General features: G+C 49.7%; 2 protein-coding genes across 3 annotated transcripts; both read left to right on the forward strand.

The window, feature by feature from the left end:
* The first annotated feature begins 2,215 nt into the window (after positions 1 to 2,215).
* LOC119224830 (ral guanine nucleotide dissociation stimulator-like) lies at positions 2,216 to 20,096 on the forward strand. Its single transcript, XM_037482235.2, is given in 19 exon segments — positions 2,216 to 4,518; positions 11,437 to 11,741; positions 12,013 to 12,087; positions 12,205 to 12,401; positions 12,576 to 12,700; positions 12,865 to 13,080; positions 13,498 to 13,601; positions 13,686 to 13,770; positions 14,355 to 14,432; positions 14,742 to 14,828; positions 14,937 to 14,969; positions 15,078 to 15,199; positions 15,454 to 15,549; positions 15,678 to 15,762; positions 15,764 to 15,895; positions 15,992 to 16,066; positions 16,326 to 16,574; positions 16,787 to 16,901; positions 17,006 to 20,096. Coding segments are annotated over 19 exon segments (2,481 nt in total). The 5' UTR covers positions 2,216 to 4,392; the 3' UTR covers positions 17,182 to 20,096.
* A 377-nt stretch (positions 20,097 to 20,473) lies between these two features.
* LOC119224897 (SWI/SNF-related matrix-associated actin-dependent regulator of chromatin subfamily B member 1) lies at positions 20,474 to 24,336 on the forward strand. 2 transcript variants are annotated; one of them, XM_037482364.2, is made up of 9 exons: positions 20,474 to 20,613; positions 21,551 to 21,662; positions 21,751 to 21,880; positions 22,116 to 22,256; positions 22,399 to 22,526; positions 22,856 to 23,022; positions 23,099 to 23,289; positions 23,865 to 23,996; positions 24,295 to 24,336. In XM_037482364.2, the coding sequence occupies exons 1-9, from the start codon at positions 20,530 to 20,532 to the stop codon at positions 24,332 to 24,334; spliced, it is 1,125 nt and encodes a 374-aa protein (XP_037338261.2). In that variant the 5' UTR covers positions 20,474 to 20,529; the 3' UTR covers positions 24,335 to 24,336. The 2 variants fall into 2 exon arrangements, with proteins under 2 accessions (XP_037338261.2, XP_037338262.2); XM_037482365.2 differs by having other exon boundaries at positions 22,119 to 22,256.
* The last annotated feature ends 7 nt before the right edge of the window (positions 24,337 to 24,343 follow it).

Genomic DNA, 24,343 nt, shown 5'->3' on the forward strand with positions numbered 1-24,343 from the left:
TTCCTCCTTTTCTGTTCTTTTGGGTCACATGACTCCCTGAAGTTTGACAAGCGGATTCTCACCAGCAGTCAGACACCCCCCCCCCCTTTGACTGGTGGGGGTGAACACGTACTCTCGGGGATTATCTTGTGGTGTGTGTGTGTGTGTGTCCCTGCAGGCAGCGTGTTGCCCCTCTGACTCCTGACGTGTGTGTGATTGTGTTCCTGTGTCAGCTGGAGATAAAATGAGCACCAGAACATTCATGTTGTTCAAGGCGAACGATGGATTTATTTAGAAAATGATCCAGCTGTGATGACATCAATCATCTCATTGACAAACGTATGACTACATCTCACTGCTAAAGACGTGTAGAAGACGACTAATCTCACTACAGGACGTATTGAGATGTTACACAATGTGGGATAATTATGCAGCCAGATTCAGTTTTGTATCAGTTTTGTATCTGTTGTTACCTATGTGTGTGTGTGTGTGTGTGTGTGTCTGTTGTTACCTGTGTGTGTGTGTGTGTGTGTGTGTGTGTGTGTCTGTTGTTACCTGTGTGTGTGTGTGTGTCTGTTGTTACCTGTGTGTGTGTGTGTGTGTGTCTGTTGTTACCTGTGTGTGTGTGTGTGTGTGTGTGTGTGTGTCTGTTGTTACCTGTGTGTGTGTGACCCCCCCGAGGTGTCGGCGTGCTGTGACATGCGCTGGACTCCTCCCTCGGGGTCACATGGGTCCCTTCGGGGTCTGCTGCGTATCAGGGTTTATTCCACATCAAAGTGAAAACACATGTGGAAAGTCCTCTGTCGAGTCCGATGACATCACTATGATGTCATCGGGTTACTACACAGCCCGCCTGTGTAATACAATAATAAGAACAATCCTGTGTAGAATCCTGCAGGACCAGAGCTAGTTTATGGGGGCTGTTACCAACGGTTACCGTTCAGTAGAGATTAGTTATCATGATGCGTTCAAATGGCGCCTTGTAGAAGGGGTCACAGCTGATCCGAGGCCTTGGTCCAGCTACAGGCAGGTGGTCCAGAGGGGATCCAGCTGAGAGGATAGAGTCCAGAAGGGGGGGGGCAGAGGTCAGGAAACAAGGCGGCCAGGAGACATGGGCGCTGGGAAGCTGGGTCCTACACAGCACAATGTGTAAGGGAACAATGGCTCGGGGGGGCTTTACTGTGGGAACGGGCCCTCGGTGGATGTGGAGAGGTGGAACTCACAGTGGGAGAAGATACTAAAACACTTCAGCTTCACAAGGGTCCCTCTGTCGTTGTTCCTCTGACACACAGGAAGTGGGTCGGAGCCCTGAATCCGTTTCTAAAGGGTCCGGGGGTTGAACCTCTGGGGGGGGGGGTGTAACGTAGAAGTGAGACTACCTGTTCTACGTTCAGAACTCCTAATGAAGGATTTAAAAGCCAAATCCTCAATAAGAATGAACTGATCCATCGGATTAAATGAGTTGGGCTTATTTTGTTTACTAGATATTTTTTACTGATGAATCTTGCAACCAATAATTTGTGCACAAGAGACGAAAAACCAACCAATGCAGCGGGAAGCTGTGTTTGATGCAGACAGAAGCAGCGGGGGTCACGTTTCCTGCCCCATGGCGACATGGAAGAAGCCTCAGACGCTGTGGGAGGAGACATCTAAAAACATCTAAATGTCCAACAGCAAACTCCAGACACCATCAGGGCGGAGCAGCAGGGGCTGCAGGGTAATTAGTGGCCGTGGTACCTGGCGACGCCCCATTAAAACATCCACCTGATCACCAGCTGACCTCTGACCTCAGAGAGGAACGTCGCACGCCGGGCTCCTCCTCAGGACACGCGTTCACATCTGGACCCTGTGAGCTGGTGTCTTCCGCTCACTCACACATCTGGAACGTCCGTGTTCCTCACACCTTTCCCTGTGACGGTCTCCACCCACGCATCACCAGGTAACCACCCAGGACATCTCTGTGGGGGTGGTGAAGCCCCCTGGGGGCTGTGGCAGCGCTGTGGTTGCCGTGGTGACGGTGGGGCATTTTCCCTTTGCCTCCGACGGAGCAGCAGCTCACTGTAGGGGCATCGCTGCAAAGCCCTCCTTTTTCTCCCTGCACAAGTTCACTTTTTCTCGTGTTGCTGCCGGCGCTGTTGACACAGCTGGCAAAGCAAACATGCTCTAGCAGTGGGGGGGGGACGGAGGGGACGGAGGGGGGGGGTTCACGGTCCAATCTGCGCCGAGGGGAGGGGAGCTGCGGAGGCCCGCTGGAGGGTTTCTCATTGTTGGCTGTGGGAGCGTCTGCATCTTGAGGGTCCTGCAGCGGTCCTGAGGAAGGTCGTGATGTGGTGCTGGAGCCGCTGGACCTGTGGACTTCTGGTCAGGACAGGTGCATGCTGGGACAGGACAGGACGCACAGCAGGCGGACAGGTCTGATTGGAGTTTTATTTGGGTTTTGGGACGTGATTTTGGACAGTGTACGTGTCTCTCTGAGGACGGGGGATCAAAGCTGTGAATTGATTGAGGAACCAGTCTTGGGTTTAAAGTATTGATTAGTAAACCATGTGATGACATACAGGAGAAAAATGGATATCATTTATCTGCTGATTCTTTCCAAACTGCTGAACCTTTATTTGTTTGTTCAGACAGATAAGAGAAAGTTGAGTTTGTTTCTTTATTGCTTAAAGGGATTTTAGTACTGTATTACATATAAATATGTATTTACATGTGTGTGTGTGTGCGCTGGGTGTCGGTGGCCAGATCCACAGGGTGAAAACACACGTTGTCTGAGTTGTCGGGCCGATCACAGACGTGGACCCGGGTTGGACCTGTGTCATAAACATGTGGACTTTAGACTCATTTTGATTTTGACGCCTGTGAGTCTGTGAGTTCTGGATGGTTTTTCTTTAGTTTATGTAGAACAGACAGAGGTCTAATTAACATTTTACTATCACGGACGAACTGACCAACAAATTATGAAAACAAGGAAAATTTCAAGCGCCTCAAACATTCAAATTGTACCAGAATGCAACAGGATTAAGACTTGGAGCATCTCCTTGTATTTGTTGTTGCTGAGCTAGCGTTAGCTCAGCGGCCTCCTCGCCCCGTGGGGACCTCTCGTCTCCTTCGTCCTTTGGGGGGTCGGTAAAGCGCGTCGGAGCAGTCGCTCCCTCTGGGAGGTGTTTTCATCCTTTCTAAAGGGAGACTGATACCAGTGAGGGTGGTTGTTTCTACTGGAGCCTGCTGTTATTGTAGAATAGAAAGTCTGCAGCCGGTGTTTCATTTTCTAATAATGTGGTGGAAAATAAAACACAGCTGCTGCCCTCATTGAGTTCGTAGTCGCGTTCATCCCTCAGTTGGTGCAGCAGATGCTTTTTATTGTAACCCTTCACACCTGTTCATCCTGATGTATTTATTGTGTTCTCCCCCATGAAGAAAAAAATCAATAATAGTAAATTTATCGTTTGGGTGAGGTCTTTGCTTCTCATTTGAACCGTCTGGATTAATTAAGAGTCCCTCATCATTTTAAAAGCTTGCAGGTCGTTTTGTTAGATGATGGATGTGTTGTTCCTGGCGTTGGCCAGCAGGAGGCAGCATGGGACCTCTAACCGACAGAAGCTCATTCCATGGACCATCATCTCCTGTCTTCTCCTTCTTGTGTTGGTCTTTGACCTTTTTATTATACACGTCATCTTTGCTAAATATGAGTTCCTCTATCAACAAGATCAGATAAAGATTATTCTTTATAAGCTGATCAAATGCAAAGTCTTTGTATGGAAAAAGTGTGATGACTAAAGCTCTTTGATAAAAATGTAAAACCTTAAATATTTCCTTCTTAATTTGGAGGGAATATTCGAGTACCTTTTAACTAACTCAGGTGTGATGTTTGCAGACCAGCTGGTCAGTAAACTACATCAGTGTGTTTCCTTTCCACCAACAACCTGCTGCCATAGTGAGAGCAGAAACAACACGCTGCATTCAGGGACACTGCGTACATCTGCACTGCACGGCTGACAAGTTGTTGGTATTGATGCAAAAACAATTGTCCACGTTAGAAACTGAAAAAGTTTTCTACTGACTTATATTTTAAAGACTATAGTAATTAAAAATGCCACAACAGCCTTGTTTTCTTGACATAATTGCCCCCCCCCCCCATTCTCGAGTCATTCCTATTTCCGACGGCCCTGAAGGCAGCACTGTGGGCTCTGTGGGCGGGGCTTAGGGAAGCCCAAGTGCGACTCGTCTGAACGCGTCACACCGCAGCGATGATCCGCTGAGCCGCAGCAGCTCAACGGCGAAACGGCCACAACTCGGACCTGAACGAGCACAAATAAAAACGCCGCGACTGAGCTCTCGACTCCGCGGGGCCCCCATGGTCCATTTCCCGGGGCGCAGACCGAGGCGCGCGGCCTCAGACCGGGACGGCTGGAGATGTTCGACTCGTCGTGGCGGGTGCGCAGCATCTGGGACGGGGTGAGGCTGGAGGTGTCGGAGCACCGCGGCCCGGTGGTGCTGCACAGCCTCACGCACCTGGACCCGGACCTGCCGCTGCTGGAGGTGAGGTGGGAGGGGAGAGGGGGGGGTGGGGAGGGGGGGACCTGAGGGGACCGTTAGGTTGATGCCGGTTGTTTGGGGGTGTGATTCGGGGCCGGATGGAGGATCCAGGGTTCGGCCTCCTGGGTTGATCCTGAACGGCTAAGAAATCACAAATCAAAGGGTTTGATTTACCACCATGTTTAATACTTGAAGACTAGTGTCACACAAAGCCGTTTATTACATATTTAAACAACGTATAAAAGTATCCCAACTATTCAGTGAGTGGTCCACTTGCCGGAGGGACATGGTGATGTAATGCTGTACTCCCAGACCCTGTGAGGCCTTTTAATCAAGAAGGTGCTATTTAAACAGACGCTCAGGGTCAGATGCTGAGTGGAAGAATGAAGAAATATAAATATATAAATGATAAAAGCAGAACTATGGAGCAGCAGCTAGTCAGAGCGAGAGTATGGAGGTGCTGTATCTGGTTCCTGCTGCGGCACACTTACTCAATACCACACTGAGTCATTGGAGTATTAATACTGCTTATATTCAGAATGTTTGGCATGTCACAAACCCGTAAACCCCGCTATGAGTCCACATGCTTTTAGTATTCAGTAGTCAGCTGATTTGTCTTATTCCTTATACCAAAGACATTTATTTACTATGTTATGAAGCAGGATGAAGCAAATTGGAGGAGCTGGAAATGTGATTTTGCTTAAAATGAGACTCGAGCTCTTTGTTGATTAATTTCTTGTTGCAGAGTAAACAAAAGGTGTGTCCTGCCCCCCCCCCCCCCCCCCCCCCCCCCGTCTTTGTCCCACACTACGGAACAAAGACCCAGTCCCTCTGTCCTCTGTAATAAATGGCCAATGGAACCATCCCATTGGATCGGGGGGTGGGGGGGGGGGGGGGGTCGTTATTAATGTCCACGGGCCTCATGGTCCACTCGGTCCCACCATCGATCCGGGCTCATGAGTTTCCCTTCAGCGGACTCAGGCAGCTCCAGAGAGGCGCTCTGATCTAATCCTCTAACACAATTACCTAATGCTTAATCCCCCCTCCCTCGTCCCCCCCCCTTCCCCCCTCTTCCTGTACGGGCCGACGTCTTTCAGTCGGACGTCGCTCAGCGTCTGGGTTCTTTTACTGTATTAAAAACAGGGATCCAGTCCCCTTTGATTCCTCCGGCTCCGCTTGACTCTTTCAGCCATTTGTCAGAGAAACAAAGACCACATTGCTGCTCATTCATGGGTCCTTTAAAGCCCCCGACCGGTTCAGACCAGTTCAGGGCCGTTGGGTCTAAACTAATGTTTCTTCTATTGAAGTCTTCACATGTATTTTAGGAGGCAATCGATGCGCGGTGCGATTCTGAAGATCCAGTGAAATCAGAGACTGTAACTGCTTCCTTTCTGCTGAATCACGGTCTGATGTCTGCTGACTCAGCAGAGCCTCCTGAACCCAACCGTGGCTTTCAGATCATGTCGTGTGCAATCAAAGTCCTCGGTGGACTGGTCTCTGCTGGAGGACCTGGGTTTGTCCTCGTGGACTGGTCTCTGCTGAAGGATCTGGGTTTGTCCTCGTGGACTGGTCTCTGCTGGAGGATCTGGGTTTGTCCTCGTGGACTGGTCTCTGCTGGAGGATCTGGGTTTGTCCTCGTGGACTGGTCTCTGCTGGAGGATCTGGGTTTGTCCTCGTGGACTGGTCTCTGCTGGAGGATCTGGGTCTGTCCTCGTGGACTGGTCTCTGCTGGAGGATCTGGGTCTGTCCTCGTGGACTGGTCTCTGCTGGAGGATCTGGGTTTGTCCTCGTGGACTGGTCTCTGCTGGAGGATCTGGGTTTGTCCTCGTGGACTGGTCTCTGCTGGAGGATCTGGGTTTGTCCTCGTGGACTGGTCTCTGCTGGAGGACCTGGGTTTGTCCTCGTGGACTGGTCTCTGCTGGAGGATCTGGGTTTGTCCTCGTGGACTGGTCTCTGCTGGAGGACCTGGGTTTGTCCTCGTGGACTGGTCTCTGCTGGAGGATCTGGGTCTGTCCTCGTGGACTGGTCTCTGCTGGAGGATCTGGGTCTGTCCTCGTGGACTGGTCTCTGCTGGAGGATCTGGGTCTGTCCTCGTGGACTGGTCTCTGCTGGAGGATCTGGGTTTGTCCTCGTGGACTGGTCTCTGCTGGAGGATCTGGGTTTGTCCTCGTGGACTGGTCTCTGCTGGAGGATCTGGGTTTGTCCTCGTGGACTGGTCTCTGCTGGAGGACCTGGGTTTGTCCTCGTGGACTGGTCTCTGCTGGAGGATCTGGGTTTGTCCTCGTGGACTGGTCTCTGCTGGAGGACCTGGGTTTGTCCTCGTGGACTGGTCTCTGCTGGAGGATCTGGGTTTGTCCTCGTGGACTGGTCTCTGCTGGAGGATCTGGGTTTGTCCTCGTGGACTGGTCTCTGCTGGAGGACCTGGGTTTGTCCTCGTGGACTGGTCTCTGCTGGAGGATCTGGGTTTGTCCTCGTGGACTGGTCTCTGCTGGAGGACCTGGGTTTGTCCTCGTGGACTGGTCTCTGCTGGAGGATCTGGGTTTGTCCTCGTGGACTGGTCTCTGCTGGAGGATCTGGGTTTGTCCTCGTGGACTGGTCTCTGCTGGAGGATCTGGGTTTGTCCTCGTGGACTGGTCTCTGCTGGAGGATCTGGGTTTGTCCTCGTGGACTGGTCTCTGCTGAAGGATCTGGGTCTGTCCTCGTCAACTTATTTTCTTCTTCTGTGCAAATCAGACCAGATATTGTTATGAACATTTTGTCTCTGGTAGAGACATCTTTATCTTTATTATTATTGTCCCAGCACTTGATAGAAGATAATGAAAGATGATAAACTACACGATAGAATAATAATACAACTAAAATAAATAAAAGTTGTAAATCAATTACAACCACCTATCAAAAGCAAGAGTGAGAAGATGCAATGTGTAAGAAGGAATACTGTGTCTGTTAGATCTTTTAATCACAGAGATAGAGGGAGAACATCAAGTTGGTGTTTCCTCTTTATTGGGTGAGATATTTGGAGGAAGGAGAAGCCGAGGAGAAGCTTGTGGTTTGAGGAGATTCTGCAGGATGCTCTCCTCCCTCTGGCTCTCTGCTCTTCTCTCTGGAGCCTTCCATGCTTCAGAAGCTGCTGGTCCAGCTGGTCCCTGGACTCCTGAGCCCATGATGTATTTCTCTGTTTTGAAGGGCAGTGGTTAGCATGCTCTTAGCTGCTCAATACCACTGTGAGGGAAACCAGTCGGTGCTGGTGGAATCCTGTAGAACGATGGAGAGCATTATTCTCCCCATGGAACTCTCTGCTGACAAAGGCCCGCTCCACTTCTGACCCCCCCCCCCCCCCCCCCCATAGGACACTTACCCACAGGGGGAGACCAGCTCCTTCCATGTATGTGACCAGGTGGTGACAAGTGAGCGGGAGACACGCAGTGGAGATGGACCTCCTCCTCCTCCTCAAGCGGCTCCTGCTGCCTGGATGCGTCTCCTCGCTTCACACAGAGTGAATGTGTTCCAGTCGAGGTTGAGTTCTAAGTGGAACGGCACAAAAATAGACCCTTTGTGTGGGCGGTAAATTGGACGTAGATGGAATCCTTTTTTAGATTATCTCCGTAGAGCAAGAGACGAAGAAGAAGAAGAGGAGAAGAAGAATGGAATCTGTGTTTTGTGTCTGATCAAAAAGTGAGAGAAAGAGGAGTAAAGCTATTGATTAGCAGCCAGGAGGCAGTGACTTTATCTCTTCACATCCGAGGGATGGGTGGGGCGTTCATGTTCCCCCCCCCCCGACCTACGGCCGCCGTGATGATGCACGATGATGCACGATGATGACCATGAGGTCACCAACTTATTTGTTCTCCCAAATGTCCCCTCGTTCCTCTTCCTCCTCCTCCTCCTCCTCTTGACCAGCATCCCAAAGATTGTTCTCTATTGTTGCTTTGTTTAGGTGTTGACCTTTGGCGGGGGGGGGGGGGGGGGGGGGGGCAGGCTTTTCTGAGGGTCACATGCAAATATCCATTTCATATTCCTGTGAAAACATCCCTCCACACATGTGACACTCCATTTGAGCTGTGTTGACGTTAGCTAGCTGTTAGCTCTGCTAACGGCTAACGCTAACTAGCTGCAGATCTGTTCCATGATGGTTCATTTATTTACGGTGTGGAGGGCCCGACCCTGGATGCCTGACATTTCTGTGGAGCCTCCTCCACTCCCCTCCGTGTAGCAGATACTTTACTCTGGACTAGATTATATAGTGACTCCTGTGCTGATTGATGCTAATTAGCATCGTGAGCTACTGATGGTTATGTAAAGTTTAACCTGAATGTTAACTAAGTTTCGAGTGTTTGATTGGTCCTGACGTGGGAATGTGTTTATTTATTATTCACATGCTGCACCGTGTGCTGCCCACACTCCGTGTTGCATAAGGCCATTCGGAGGCTTTGTTTAGATGAGCCAGAGAGATTTTTCTATAAATAAAAGCAGTCTGTTATTTTTTGGTTTTCAGAGCGTCGTGCTCAAAATGTTCGGGGTCTCCACGTGTTCCCAGCTGAACATTTGTGATTACACGGCACAAATAGTACGGCAGATCTCTGCTAGTGATCAGCTCGTGGGACGATCAATAGCTCTTCTATTGTCACGAGGCTCACTGGTGAGAGTTGGAAGATCTTCCCCTCTGGAGGAAACCCGCTCTATGAAATAAACATCACGCTGTGTTGAAGACTTGAAACTAGAGACTGAGACCATAAACTCATGTTTACAATGTTTACTGAGGGAATAAATCAAGAGAGAAGTAGAGTCATTTCCTCATAGACGTCTATGGGAGCAGAGGAGTCGCCCCCTGCTGGTCACTACACAGAAGTAGAGTCATTTCCTCATAGACGTCTATGGGAGCAGAGGAGTCGCCCCCTGCTGGTCACTACACAGAAGTAGAGTCATTTCCTCATAGACGTCTATGGGAGCAGAGGAGTCGCCCCCTGCTGGTCACTACACAGAAGTAGAGTCATTGCCTGATAGACGTCTATGGGAGCAGAGGAGTCGCCCCCTGCTGGTCACTACACAGAAGTAGAGTCATTTCCTCATAGACGTCTATGGGAGCAGAGGAGTCGCCCCCTGCTGGTCACTACACAGAAGTAGAGTCATTTCCTCATAGACGTCTATGGGAGCAGAGGAGTCGCCCCCTGCTGGTCACTACACAGAATGTAAAAAGGAGATCATGGTTGCTGAGTGTAACTTCTATCATTCTGTCAAGTGCAGTATTTATTGTTTTAAGGAAGATTAAGTTCTGAATTACAGGAAGGTGGATTCTGTGATTTGCAGTATAAATCAAATGCGTTTTATCTATTTTGATCTTTGGTTTTAACTGTTCTCCTAATCGTCGGATGCCGAGAAGGACGCCTATCTTTAGAAGCCACTTCCTGCACTGCTTTGCCGAAGGAATGTGGGACAAAGTTATATTTAAAAAATAACAAGAGGTTTCTGAGGGAAACCTTCTAATTTACCCTAAACTTCTTTTTTGTGAGGAATGTTACTGCACTGCTTTCCTAATGATTTAAACTGCTAAAGCGCCTTCAGTGACATTGAGATGCGTTCAGGCTCCCCCAGTGAAAACCAGTATTATCTGAAGAAAAAGTCATTATCAACACGTGATGTGTTCAAATGTAGTCTGGTAAAATGTTTTGCTGATAAATACAGATGTTCACAGGGATATAAAATGCATATTAGAGATCATGAGCTGTTTAACCTCACCACTTATAATACATCATCATACGTCTTATAACAGATAAATACTTCATGTAGATCCAGCTGCTACAACAAAAAACATCTGCCTCTCTAAAAGGTATAATAATTATTATAATTAATAATTCAACTTATTCAAGCCTCCATTTTTCTTCTCCTTGGTGTTTTAGTGACTTTGATCCATCTGTCAACGTTGGCTGACCCCATAGATTCAAATCATAGCGTCTCGCTTCCTCCAAGCGAGCAGCCAATTCTCATTCTATGGAGCTCGTCTCCATGGCAACGCAGAGACAACCGAGGCGTTTGGCGTCAACTGAGATGCTGCAGAATAAGGAAAAAACAGAAAGTGGGAGGTGGAAGCACAGGGAGTCACAGCGAGGCCTTGGAAGGGGCCCCCGATGACTAACGCTCCCATGATGCATTGCGGGGGCGCGGCGTGACGGATGGCGGTGGAGTGGGAGGCCTCGCGCGATGAGATGCCTTCACCACGTCGTTTATCTCTCTGCTGAGTGGAAGCACATGCTGCCGGTGATAACCTTTGGGGGGGGGGGGGGGGGGGGGTCTGTCGTCCCGTTTTACAGTCTTAAAGGGGCCGCTGTGTGAGGGGGGGCCGGTGCTCCGGTGATGGAGCTGTGGTTTAATGTGATGACTGATTACGCATTTTAAACCCTCCTTTACTCACTCAGTGAACAACTAGCAGAAGTTCTTACTTCCTAAAGGCCCCTAAAGACGTCCTTGATTAGCTGGTTTGAGGCCACAGATTCATCTGCACACACAATAAATACCTTGTTGTTTATCACAAAGCAAACAATTGTTGTTGTTCTGGAGCATCACGACGCGCAGCGCGTCTTCAATCCGTTTAGTACGTCAGAAATCCCTCTGCTTAGTTTCTGTTGTGTAAAAACAGCCTCAAACAACAGGGAGAACTTTGATCCAGTGAGCTGCGGTCAGCAGCAGGCCATTGTTTGTGTGTGTGTGTGTGTGTGTGTGTGTGTGTGTGTGTGTGTGTGTGTCCCTGCACGTGATTCACAGAGAATGACTCACACAGCAAAGAGCCGGAGGCGGGTCACGCCGGCGGTCCTGATTAAAGGGCTTTTTTAGCCGGTTGTCTCCATGGCAACGGCTCCTCTCGTCCAGCAGGCATCTGGTGCGTTTGTCCCTCAGAGTGAAATGTCTCCTCCTTCCGTCCCGCAGAGCTCGACGCAGGAGATCGCCGAGGAGGCCGAGGAGGACGCCGTCTTCACCATCACGCTGAGGAAGGTGCAGCTCCACCAGTCGGCCAGCAAGGGGCAGCGGTGGCTGGGCGTGGAGACGGACTCCGCCCTCAGCCTCTACGAGACGTGCAAGGTGCGCACCATCAAGGCCGGCACGCTGGAGAGGCTGGTGGAGTACATGGTGTCGGCCTTCAGGGGCAAGGACTCCACCTACGTCACCATCTTCCTCTGCACCTACCGCTCCTTCGCCTCCACCAGGCAGGTGCTGGACCTGCTGCTCAACAGGTACCATTCAAACATAACATTGTGTGTGATGGAATCAATAATACATCTCTATTGAGTCAACAGCATCAAACAAACACTTGGAACCTGGATTTTTAATTAATAAGCAAAGATTTAATAAGAAAATGCCTCCTTAATTTTAAATAACTTTTCTTTTGGTGCATCTATTGTATTGAAACTATTAACATTTAACTATTTAAAAGCTTCTCTCACCAGATGAAATAAATCTCACGATACAAAGATAGAATGTAAGTATTGATTTCTTCTGCTTCAGGTACGCGAAGCTCCAAAACGCGCCGGCAGCCACGGCCCACCGAGTGTCCCAGGACGACCGCACCGAGCTCAGGAAGTGAGTGTGCCCCCCCTGCCCGTTAGCATTAGCATCGTTAGCTCGTGGGAACCCGTGTTCTCTCACTGCTAACTAGCCGATGTCACCATGTATGTGTGTGTGTGTGCGTGCCTGCAGCACCGTGTCGTCCATCCTGGGCGCCTGGCTGGACCAGTACTCCGAGGACTTCTGGAGCCCCCCGAGCTACGACTGCCTGCACCAGCTCATGTCCTACCTCCACCGCCACTTCCCCGGATCGGACCTGGAGCGCCGCGCCCGCAACCTGCTGGCCCACTTCCACCGCCGCCAGCAGCAGTGTGAGCCCGAGCCCGATGGTATGAAGGCAGGACAGGGAGGGCCCAGGGGAAGGGGGGCAGAGAGACACACAGGCTTTAAGAGGGGGGGGGTCTCATTTTAGGGGGTAGAAGAGGTCAGAGGCAGCATGAGAAGGTGGCGGGTGTGTGGAGGCAGCGTTGTGAAAGAAGTGCTGTTCTCTCTGGACCCCCCAGGGGAGCACATCGGCTGCCCCTTCGCCACGCAGGAGGAGAGCGGCTTCGAGGACGAGCTTCCTGCCTTCAGCTTCCTGTCGTTCGACCCCATCATGGTGGCGGAGCAGTTCACGCTGATGGACGCGGTGAGCAGTCCCCCCCCCCCCCCCCCCCCCCCTCCTTTCTTTGATTTTGTTCTGCTTTCTGACATAAATCGTTTTGTCCTGTTGTTCCCAGAGGAAGCTCCTGGACTTCTTTACACAATGTAAAATATAAAATGTAAACCCGGCTCACTCGCCTCTCCCTGCAGGACCTGTTCAAGAAGGTGGTGCCGTACCACTGCCTGGGGGGGATCTGGTCCCAGCGGGACAAGAAGGGCAAGGAGCACCTGGCCCCCACCATCAGGGCCACCGTGGCCCAGTTCAACTCCGTCACCAACTGCGTCATCACCACCTGCCTGAGCAACCCCACCCTGAAGCCCAACCAGAGGGCCCGGCTGCTGGAGCGCTGGATCGACGTGGCTCGGGTGAGGAAGCAGGCGACCTCGCGTCCGACCTCTGCCTGGCGTTGCCATGGAGACGGGTATTTGAAGACGGGCGCGGGAAGGGAGAAGCTGTTCAGAAATATTCATATTATTTCAAAGCATTAGGCGAGAAATCATCTACTAAGATGATAAAAGATGAACTAAAGATAAATATATAATATATTATGAGAAAGAAAAGAGAAAAAACAAAAGTAGAATATAAGGAAATGGCAAATATGTACAAACACACACACACACACGTTCCTTTTTCCAATGTTAGTATTATTTTAAGTATGAAATCGTTCTAGAGGAAGAACAACACCCAGTATTCCAGATGCTGATGACTGAGCCCCCAGGTGTTGACGTACCTGTGAGCTCCTCAGACTCTGTAAAGGTGTCTTTGTCCCCCGGTGTGTTCAGGAGTGTCGGATCTTGAAGAACTTCTCGTCGCTGCGAGCCATCCTCTCCGCCCTGCAGTGCAACGCCATCCACCGCCTGAAGAGGACCTGGGAGGAAGTGTCACGGTAGCGTCTCCGCGCCGCAGCGCCTTCGCCGGATGAAAGTCCTTCAAAGCTGCTCCACCTCTGACCTCTGACCTCTTTCCACAGGGAGAGTTTCCGCACCTTCCGAGAGCTGTCGGAGATCTTCTCAGACGACAACAACTACTCGCTCAGCCGAGAGCTGCTGGTGAAGGTGAGACGAGGTTATTTAACAGATCAAATGTAACTATATCTATATAGATATATAGATATATAGATATAAAGATATACATATAGCTAGAAGAGAGTTGTTAAACAGAAACCACTTCTGTGGAGGGAGTGAACTCCCCGTCTCCCTCAGAGGGAAACCCCCCCGCTGACATCAGCAGGGGGGAAACCTTCAGTCAGTAGATAGCGGCTTGGGAGGGGGGGGGGGCGTCGCCTCTATCTGCTCGGACCAGGCCTCCGGGCGCTGCGTCGCCCTGAGGAACACGCCCCCCCCCCCACCCCCCCCCGGTTTGTTTTAAGGCTTCGTGTGTCTTTGCACATCTGGAAGAGAAAGTAACCGTAACAATGTTCTCAGTGGAGGTGATCGAGGTCTCCACGTTGTCCCTCTTGCACCCCGACTGAAGCCTGTCAAACAGCTCGTAGAGAGGCTGCTGCATTGTGGGAAGTGTGGGACGCAGCGTGGGGGGGAAATGTCACCCTCCGATTGCGTTGGCCTCCTGAGCAGAAACGAGTATCTAGAGACTGAAGGAGCTTTGTTCCTCGCGTAGTTAAAGCCGACTTTCTCCCCAGGAGGGAACCTCCAAGTTCGCCACGCTGGAGATCAACCCCAAGCGAGCTCAGAGGAGACACCAGCAGCAGAGAGACCTGGTGAGATGCCCCCACCTGGTGGATTTTACAGAGAAGCTTCTTTTATTTTAACTTTCATTATTATTATTTTTGTTTTTTTATTTATTTGTGCCATATTAAGCGTTTTGCCCTCTGTTTTTAAAGGGGCAATATAAATAAGATATTATTATTATTTTTATTAAAGTGTAAGGAAAAGAAATCCACCAATCGGCAGCATTGATTTCCTTTTTACCTCCAAAATTTGAAGCTCTAAAAAGCATCATCACATTTATCCGAGTTTGTGAGGGAACATCTGCAGGTACCTTGAGTCGCTTCCTTCCTTGTGAGCAGGGCGTGATGCAGGGGACGATCCCCTACCTGGGGACCTTCCTGACGGACCTGGTGATGATGGACACGGCCATGAAGGACTACACCGAGGTCCGTCACATTCCAACTCAAATAAACCAATCACAACCCTTCATTTGGTTGGATGATAAATGTTGACATTTTCCCGTTTGGTTTTTGTGTTTTTTGCCTCTTTTTCAGGGCGGTTTGATCAACTTCGAGAAGAGAAGGAAGGTGAGCTGCATTTTCCTTTTTTGTTGTAGCGATCAGTGAAAAGAACCTGAGAGAAGAAGGTTTCCAGTTGAGAGGAGCAGTGCCGTAAATGTTGTCCCCCCCCCCCAGGAGTTCGAGGTGATCGCTCAGATCAAACTGCTCCAGCTGGCCTCCAACAACTACAGCTTCACCCAGGACGCCCACTTCAGGGAGTGGTTCTCAGGGGTGGAGAAGCTGAGCGAGGCCGAGAGGTGAGTCCATCCGGGGGCTGGGGGGGGGGGGGGGCGTATTTGTCTATAGATCTATATCTATATAGAGATCTGTCATCCAAGCAAACAAGACCAAGTCTGAAAGATGCAGCAGGTTAAAATATCATGGTCATTGTGTTGCGTTTACTGACTCACCGGTGTGGGATTTCTGAGCGCTACGTGGACAGAACCGACTGCCCCCCCCCCCCCCCCAGATGTGTTGTCCTCATCCCTGTCTTCACCTCCTGTCCCCACAGCTACAACCTGTCCTGTGAGTTTGAGCCTCTGTCGGAGTCGGCCAGCAACACGCTGAGGGCCAAGAAGAACGGAGGGATCATGAAGCGCTGGAGCGAGTGAGTGAATTTATTTACATATATACTGTATATACATGTATATACAGTATATACTGTATATACATGTATACATTTACACATATATACGTAGATATATATATGGTTGTAACTCCTCGTCTGGCGTCCAGCCGGCAGCTGACGGAGGCCGGCTGCAGCGGCGCCCCGGGCTCTCACTCCAAGTCCTTCGACCACTCGCACTACAGGCCCTACCAGGGGGGCGGAGGGGGGGGGAGGGGGGGACAGCGGCGACGCCCTCAGCGTCACCTCCGTCAGCTCCAGCGGGTCGGACCTGGAGGACGTGAACGCCAGCTTCCTGTCCGACTCTCCGGAGGGACACGAGAGGAAGGTGAGAGACGGAGACCTTTATTGTGCAGGGATTCAATGGAGAAAAGAACATTAACGCGCCCCCCCCCCCCCCCCCCCCCTCTCCTCCCCCCTCTAGACGTCGACTCCCTCGGTGAAACTCACCGTCTCTGCTCTGGGGAGAGAAGCTCCGGCAGCCGATACGACGTCAACGGTAACGGTACTTCTGCATTTTTATTTCTATTTTCACCCTCTAAGTGGATTCATGACCCTCGTTCTCACTGTAAAGATATTCATCACATCATTAACTTCATCCTCATCAGGTTCTTGTTGATTACTGCTCACGATTTTCTGCCCCTTCATAGTACTTCATAGACTTCCTTCATATCCTGACCCTACATTACCCACAATGCAACTCTCACAGCTCCTTCTCAGACCTGATCATCTTTCTGCCTCCCCCCCCCCCCCCTCAGTTCTGGGAGTGCACGTCCCTGTCCTCCCTGGACACCTCCGGCTCGGCCTCGGGCTCCAGCAGCGCCTCCTCCTCCTCCGTCTCCTCCTCCACGCCGCTCTCCGCCTCCCGCTCCCACAAGCGCTCGGCCTCGGCGGTGTCCAACTACTCCACGCTGTCGCTGCCGCTGTACAACCAGCAGGTGGACGACTGCTGCATCATCCGGGTCAGCCTGGACGTGGAGAACGGGAACATGTACAAGAGCATCCTGGTGAGCATTCTGACTAGAGGCCCCCTTAGCTTCAATGCTAACGGGGCGCTAACGCCACGCGAGCTGAGCAGAAAGCAGAGAGACGATTTGATCACGTCAAGAAGAAGTAAACGTGTAATGTTCCTCAAGATGAATATGACGAGTCGTCTTTCTGGAGAAGCCTCCTCACACTCCTCTGACTCGTGTGACTCGTTCTTGTGTCTCGGCTCCAGGTGACGAGTCAGGACAAGACGCCGGCCGTCATCAGGAAGGCGATGATCAAACACAACCTGGAGCGGGAGAAAACCGACGAGTACGAGCTGATGCAGAAGATCTCTGAGGACAAAGGTGAGAGAGACTCGCCACGGGGCCTCCGTACGTATGGACCATGTGACCCCTAATAATCACAGAATAATCTCCATCACCAAATACCATCTCCCCCCCCCCCCCAGAGCTTCGTATCCCGGACAACGCCAACGTTTTCTACGCCATGAACTCCACTGCCAACTACGACTTTGTGCTGAAGAGGCGGGGCTTAGTGCGCCCGCTCCGCGCCAAGAACGTGGCCAGTTCCACGCTGCCGCGCATGAAACAGAAGGGACTGAAGATCGCCAAGGGCATCTTCTGAGGAAGACCTCGCCTCTTCCTGCCCCACCTCCCCCACCTCCGCCCCTCAGGGGAAACACTTTGTCCGGAGCTGAGGTTTATCTGAGTTTTGGGTTTTGGGGACGCAGGCGGAGACAAAGACAGCCGCAGCACTTAGGGACGGCTCGCCGGACCGCCCCCCCCTCACACACACACACACACACACACACACACACACACACACACACATGTCCCTGGAAACGGGAGAGTCACCTGACCCAGCGGTTCCATTACTGGTCCTTTTTGTTTACGTCTTCAGTCACATTCGCTTCAAGCCTCTTTGAAACTTTTCATCTGGAGCCCCCCCCCCCGCCGAGCGCCGCCTGTGGTTCCATTTTTTCAGGGAGGTTCACCGCCCTCGACTCCTCTCCAAAGGTTCCACGCCGCCGACGTTGAGGAATCCCCAAAATACTTGGACTTCTGACCAAAAAGGAGAAAACAAAAGGTCAAACAGTCCAGCCGTGAATCACATGCCTCCTCAGACCTGAATGGTAACCACGGCAACGCGAGGACGAGGCTGTCCTCTGACACGGAGCGTCGTCCTGGGAGGGAAGAAGAAGTGAGCTGAGTGTATATATACATTTGTATGTATACGTATGGATTAACTGTGCACTATTTCCCTTTTGTTTATAGACTCGTCACGATATCCACCTTTTCTCCTTCGTGTTTGCTTTGCTTTGCTTTTGCATCTTTGGTGCCTCACTGCTTCTTCTTCTTCTTTCCTTCTTTGATGCAGAAAAAATGTTTTTTCACCTTTAAATCCGTAAAAAAATATAGAAGCAAAGAAAACATTTAAATTTGATCTTAAAAACTGAATAGAAATGTTGGATTCTGAGATTTTCATCGTCTCACAAAATCAAAATATTTTCTGCAACAGTAAACTGATACTCTGGAACAACAGGAGGAGGAGGAGGAGGAGGAGGAGGACTGGTTTAGCTCTTCTCCCACCACGGCGTCTCTGGGGCGGCGGAGTCGTCCTGTGACGTCAGCAGCAGGATTTAGATGGTTTTTCACATCAGATGGAAAAATCCAACCCTTCAGTTATTGTTTTCTTTTGGAAGTGCTTTTGGTTTTTTAAGGAGCACATTTTTGACAGCTGGGATATTTGTAAGTGTCATTTTTTTAAGCGCTGCTTAAACATCTGTCCCAGCTACTGTTTGTTATTTTCTGGATCAAAGGGACCAAAACGCAGCCTTTCTGGATCATTCTTTACCTTCTGATGCTTATGAGTTGTAACATTGCTCTTAAAAAAGCACTTAATGCTTCACACATGACTTGTACCTCTTATGAGGACATCTTCTCACTAGAGGACCTTCAAGACGAGTTAGACGGCTAATGCTAGCTTAAGCTGTTAGCATCCAGGAGCTAAGGCCACTGGTGACGCTCATGACGTCATAAACTGGACCCTGAGAGGAACTCTGAGGGTCTCAAAACAGCTGCAGCACAGAGAGCCATTTGCAAAGCATCCTGGGAAACGTAGGAAACAAAGGTTGGATTTTTCTAATGTTTGGATTGCAGTGCGACCGTGTTTTGCCTTTTTCTTTCGTTCTCTCCACCTGCATGAAGTCATGAAGCTCCTGCTGACCATCAAATGAATGAAGAGAAAGAACAATGTGCTGAGGAGGCACCTGAGGAACACTGTGACCTTTGAACCCTCTCACTCTGCCTGTCAAGTCGAGCACTGTGAACTACAAAATAGAAGAAGTAAAGGCCCCCCCCCGAAGGGGTCATAGTGAACATCCACGACAGACTTGATGCTCCATGTGCCAAAAACAGAGAAGAGAGAAACCGTTTCATCAGAGAAGAAAAACAAGTTGTGTGTTTACTGTTGTTTGCATTTTTCTGCAACAAACAAACAAACCAACAAGGGGGGGGCCACACCGTCTCCCCGAGGAGAACCAGACTGGAGCAGAGACTCCGCCATCAATCCACCCGCCGCATAGTTCTAAACCCCTTTCTGTTCCTTCAGGATCAAAGCTGCCAAATTAGCAGATGTTAAAAAATACAACCAGTGACTCTTTAACAGAAAAGCGTTTTTTATTCCAACCAAAGTCGACACCTGGAAACAAACGAGTGTGTTAACGACGCCCTCGTCCCCAGATGTTCAAACGAGTGTGTTAACGACGTCCTCGTCCCCAGATGTTCACACGAGTGTGTTAACGACGCCCTCGTCCCCAGATGTTCAAACGGCCACGTGCTGCTGATCCAGAGAAGGTCTCTGCAGACGACGTTCACACCTGTCTCTTGTCTGGTTCCCCTGAAGATGTGACTCTTTACAATGCTTCTTCTCAGGGGTCCTCTATGGTCCCCCCCCCCCCTTCTAACCCTAACCCCCGAGTTTGGTTGGAACAAAAACAGTTTTAAGCCCTTAGTCAACGAACAAAGTCTGTTTCCAGCTGTTCCTGCAGCTGTCCGTCTCCGAGGGGACTCCAGATGGTGTCGGACTGGTTTGTGTGTCGTCGTAGCCCGTGTTGACAATGACGTACCTTGTGTGTGTGTGTGTGTGTGTGGGTGGGATTTGACCTGATTCTGTGCGAGTTTGAACAAAAAAGGTTTACAGGAAGAGAGAGAAAAAAAGTTTGAAAAACTGGAAACGTGGTGGCGTGTGTTTTTAAATGTTTAATTTCTTGTTCCCTTGGACTGTGCTCGGGTGCCATTCTTTTTTCATTTTAACAAAAAAAAAGAATTTCAGAACTTTTTCTAACTGCAGTCTCTTCTTTGTTTTTCTTTTCTGAACACAAACATCGTGTAGAATGCAAAAACTGTCCGTGATTGTTACCTTGTTTATTTATTGATTTGTATATAAAGATTTTGTTTTGCATTGTACATTCTCTCCTTTCTTGGGTATAGATTAATATATTCATGTACATACGAATAAACATTATGTTTATAAAAGTAGATCCTTTTCTCTTTATTATCACATCCTTTCTATTAATATTATTAAGAACTTTTAAGTCATTTACCAAAACTTCATACTGAAATATTTATTCATCCGAAGCATACCAGAGAGCCAAAATAGTAGATTTTATCATAAAATAACGCAGAGGACAACTATTTTTAAGGATAGTACTAGCATTATAATATATTGTATATTATCTTGTAAAGAGGTTAACGAAAGAAGATAACATAAGAAACCTTGACAAAAACACTGAAGTTTTGCTACTCAAATTTTTTTTTAAATAGTTAAGTAATAATTGACGAATATCAGGACACGCATTTCGTTTTCGACGCAGTAGCGGCTGCTGAGTTGACTACGTCATCTCTCAGCGACAGAAGCTTCTTATCTTCTGCGCATGCGCAGTGGCACACGTCTTTGTTATTTCCCTTCAGAATGGCGCTTAGCAAAACGTTTGGACAAAAACCGGTTAAATTTCAGCTCGAGGAAGATGGAGACTTTCACATGATCGGATCGGAGGTTAGTAACTAACTATTTTAAATAAAACCTACACTAGTAACTAGTATTTGGCATACAAGTTTAATTGTAATGGAAACGCTCGGTTAGCGATAAGCTAGCCAGCTAACGATGCAGGACACCGCTCCAAGATTCATTAATTTAACCTAAATCGGGGTGACGGTTCATTTGATTGAAGCGAGCTGCGAAGTTGAACCAAAATTAATAGAATGAAATTTAAATTCATTAAAAAACTTTCCTCCTTTTCTTGCTTCCGCTCAGCTAGCTAAAGGTAAACAATTATGCTAAGCCAGCCAGCTAGCTAATTCCGCATTCATTGTTGTAGTGAAGGTTAAAGTGATATACTGCCTTTACGTTGTCACACTCATTCTTGTGGAAATAGTTCCATGTGTAATGATCTTCTAGTAATGTGTTACGTCATTCCAATGTGAAGGTAACTATAACGTCTATGTTAGCTGGCAGGGTAGACTGTTATAAGTTGAACGATACTCCCAGACTTAAGTTACAGTGTGTGTATATAATGTGTGTGTGTGTGTGTGTGTGTGTGTCCAGCATATATAACCTGCAGTGATTGGTTCACAGGCAGAATAACACAGCCACGGAAACAACACGTGTCCCCATTATTGTCAGCCAACTGTCAAAAGAGCGTCCGTCTGTGTTGACATTTCTGACGTCAAAGGTTGCAGGTCATAGGTCATAGGTCGCAGACTTTAGGTCAACGCATCTAAAAAATATACATTTATTATATACATGTTGTGAGCAGTAATAACCTGTTTGGCCCTAAATGTGAGGATGTTCCCCTCAGTTATTATAGCGAATAATGTGTACATTATTACTTTCAGTGTTTGAGTTTATAATTTTCTTTGACCTTTATTTACCAGGTCAAATCGATCGAGAACCAATTTCTTTCTCCTTGTCGTGTCCTTTTGTCTGTGTCCAGGTTGGAAACTACCTGCGCATGTTCAGAGGCTCCCTGTACAAGAGATACCCGTCGCTATGGAGGAAACTGGCTTCAGTGGAAGAGCGGAAGAAGATCGTGGAGTCGTCTCACGGTGAGTCCTCACACTATGAACCAGTGTTAATGATAGTGTGTTACATTACCCCCCCCCATCGGCTCCACTGTGGTTTGTCGTCCTGCAGATCACGGCTACACTCAGCTGGCCACCAGCGTGACTCTGCTGAAGGCCTCTGAGGTGGAGGAGATCCTGGAGGGAAACGACGAGAAGTACAAAGCCATCTCCATCAGCACGGAGCCGCCCGCCTACCTCAGGTACCTCGCCGCTGCAGCCGTGGTCAAATGTCTCAGATGGTTTAAGGAATGACGAAGAGAAGGTCATGAGCTGACGATGATCACTGGTTGACCTTCACAGGCTCATACGTATACAAACCATTTTACTGCATGTTTGAAAACCAGTTGAAATGATCCGAAACGCGTCTTCCTTTGTATGATTGTATCACATGTCTGTGTATTTCTATAAATGTATGTGCGTACTCGCCCCCCCCAGCAGGGAGCAGAAGGCCAAGAGGAGCAGCCAGTGGGTTCCCACGCTGCCCAACAGTTCCCACCACCTGGACGCCGTTCCCTGCTCCACCACCATCAACCGCAGCCGGCTGGGACGCGACAAGAAGAGGACGTTCCCGCTGTGGTGAGCCAACGCCGTTCCGCCTCAAAGGGGGCGGCGTCCTGGGGTTTTGTGCACAGTGAACTTCAGAGTCGTCTGAAGCAGACCTGCAAACCTTCTGAGGATGTCGTGAGATTCAATGTGGCTTTGTTTGTTGGTGCCACAGCTTTGATGACCACGACCCGGCGGTGATCCACGAGAACGCCACTCAGTCGGAGGTCCTGGTCCCCATCCGTCTGGACATGGAGATCGAGGGGCAGAAGCTCCGAGACGCTTTCACCTGGAACATGAACGGTAACGGCCCGCGAGAGCCGCCGCCATCTTCCTCCCATCGTCATGAACTTCAATGAAGCTGCTGTAGAATATCAACAACAACTTGTATTAATTCAGCACATATTTAATGAAACGGGAAGGAAGTAGAACATTGGTTATGTTAAGTTTTGTTGATAATTCTATTTCTGGGGGGGTCCACGAGGGGCCGATGGCCCAGACACCGGAGCCCCTCTAACTCCTCCCCCTTAAAGTGATGATTCATCGAATGATGGATCATTTAGTCCAGTGACATCGATAAAAATCCTTGACGACCAAAACACAAACCTCCCTCTTTCCTTTGGACCCTCCAGAGAAGCTGATGACGCCCGAGATGTTCGCGGAGATCCTCTGTGACGACCTGGACCTCAACCCGCTGGCCTTCGTCCCCGCCATCGCCTCCGCCATCCGGCAGCAGATTGAGTCGTACCCCACGGACAGCCTCCTGGAGGAGCAGACGGACCAGAGGGTCATCATCAAGGTGAGGCCCGCCGCCGCCGCAGCAGCAGCAGCAGCGACGTGAAGGTCACGCCCCTCGTGTGTCTCCTGTCCCGCAGCTCAACATCCACGTGGGGAACATCTCGCTGGTGGACCAGTTCGAGTGGGACATGTCGGAGAAGGAGAACTCCCCGGAGAAGTTCGCCCTGAAGCTCTGCTGCGAGCTGGGCCTCGGCGGCGAGTTCGTCACCACCATCGCGTACAGCATCCGGGGGCAGCTGAGCTGGCACCAGAGGACCTACGCCTTCAGGTACCCCCCCCCCCCCACGCCACTCCACCTCAGGGGCCTCCTCTGAGCGGCGGGTCAGGGCAGCAGGTGGCGCCACTGCGCCGCTCACGCTGCAGAAGAGACCAGATGGAGAAAATGTTTTCTAGTCTTTACTGATTTGATCGAGGTGTAAACAGTGTGTTGTTGTTGTGACCTTTGACCTCTCGTCCAGGCTGCTGATCTCGCCCCTAAAGGTCTGAGCTGGATTTGGGGTTAAACTGGTCTTCATGTGTTCATGTTGCTTCTCGAGGGGAAACGTTTTTCAGGATGTGAAATATTTAAAAGCCAGACAGCGGCAGTGACCTCTGACCTCTGACCCAGAAGTTATGTTCCAGGGCTTTATTGGTTTCATCATCTCAAAACAGGAAGAAGAACTGAGCGAGTTACAAAAACCTAGTTTAAGACGGAATATTTCATTGTTTTGAGTCAGGATTCTTCCTTAAACATCCGTCGTCGTGGCAACGCACATGATGGATGCTTGAAGTTAAATTCTCAGCCCCCGGATGTGGTGATGAAGGTGATAAAGGTGATGATGATGATGATGATGTTGTGTGCAGTGAAAACCCGCTGCCCACAGTGGAGATCGCCATCAGGAACACGGGCGATGCCGACCAGTGGTGCCCCCTGCTGGAGACGCTGACCGACGCCGAGATGGAGAAGAAGATCAGGGACCAGGACAGAAACACCAGGTGAGTGTCCTGCAGGAGGGAGGCCTCCTTCCTGTCCGCCTCTGCCTTCAAAATAAGAGCAGGAACTAAGGAACAATGTTCACCTGTTAAAGTAGTTTCTTCATATATTCATTTGATCCTTTTTTTTGTGTCTTCAAAAGTCCAAAATAATTTAAAAATAAATATGTTCAGAGCTGCAGCGATTCGGCTTGTTGATTTAAAACATTTTAAAATTGTAAATCACGTTGATGATGACGGTGAGGTCAGGTAGACCAGGTCTGGGACATCTCTGATGACGTTCTCCCCCCTCCCCCCACAGGCGGATGAGGCGACTGGCCAACACGGCCCCCGCATGGTAGAAGACCCCC

Source organism: Pungitius pungitius, chromosome 5 (assembly GCF_949316345.1).
Source record: "Pungitius pungitius chromosome 5, fPunPun2.1, whole genome shotgun sequence".
Classification (NCBI taxonomy): Eukaryota; Metazoa; Chordata; class Actinopteri; order Perciformes; family Gasterosteidae; genus Pungitius; species Pungitius pungitius.

Excerpts from the sequence above, each read along its gene's own strand:
- LOC119224897 (XM_037482364.2), top strand. The coding sequence starts at position 20,530 with ATGGCGCTTAGCAAAACGTTTGGACAAAAACCGGTTAAATTTCAGCTC. Across the intron at positions 20,614-21,550 it reads TTCACATGATCGGATCGGAG|GTTGGAAACTACCTGCGCAT; the intron begins GTTAGTAACTAA and ends GTCTGTGTCCAG. Across the intron at positions 23,023-23,098 it reads ACCAGAGGGTCATCATCAAG|CTCAACATCCACGTGGGGAA; the intron begins GTGAGGCCCGCC and ends CCTGTCCCGCAG.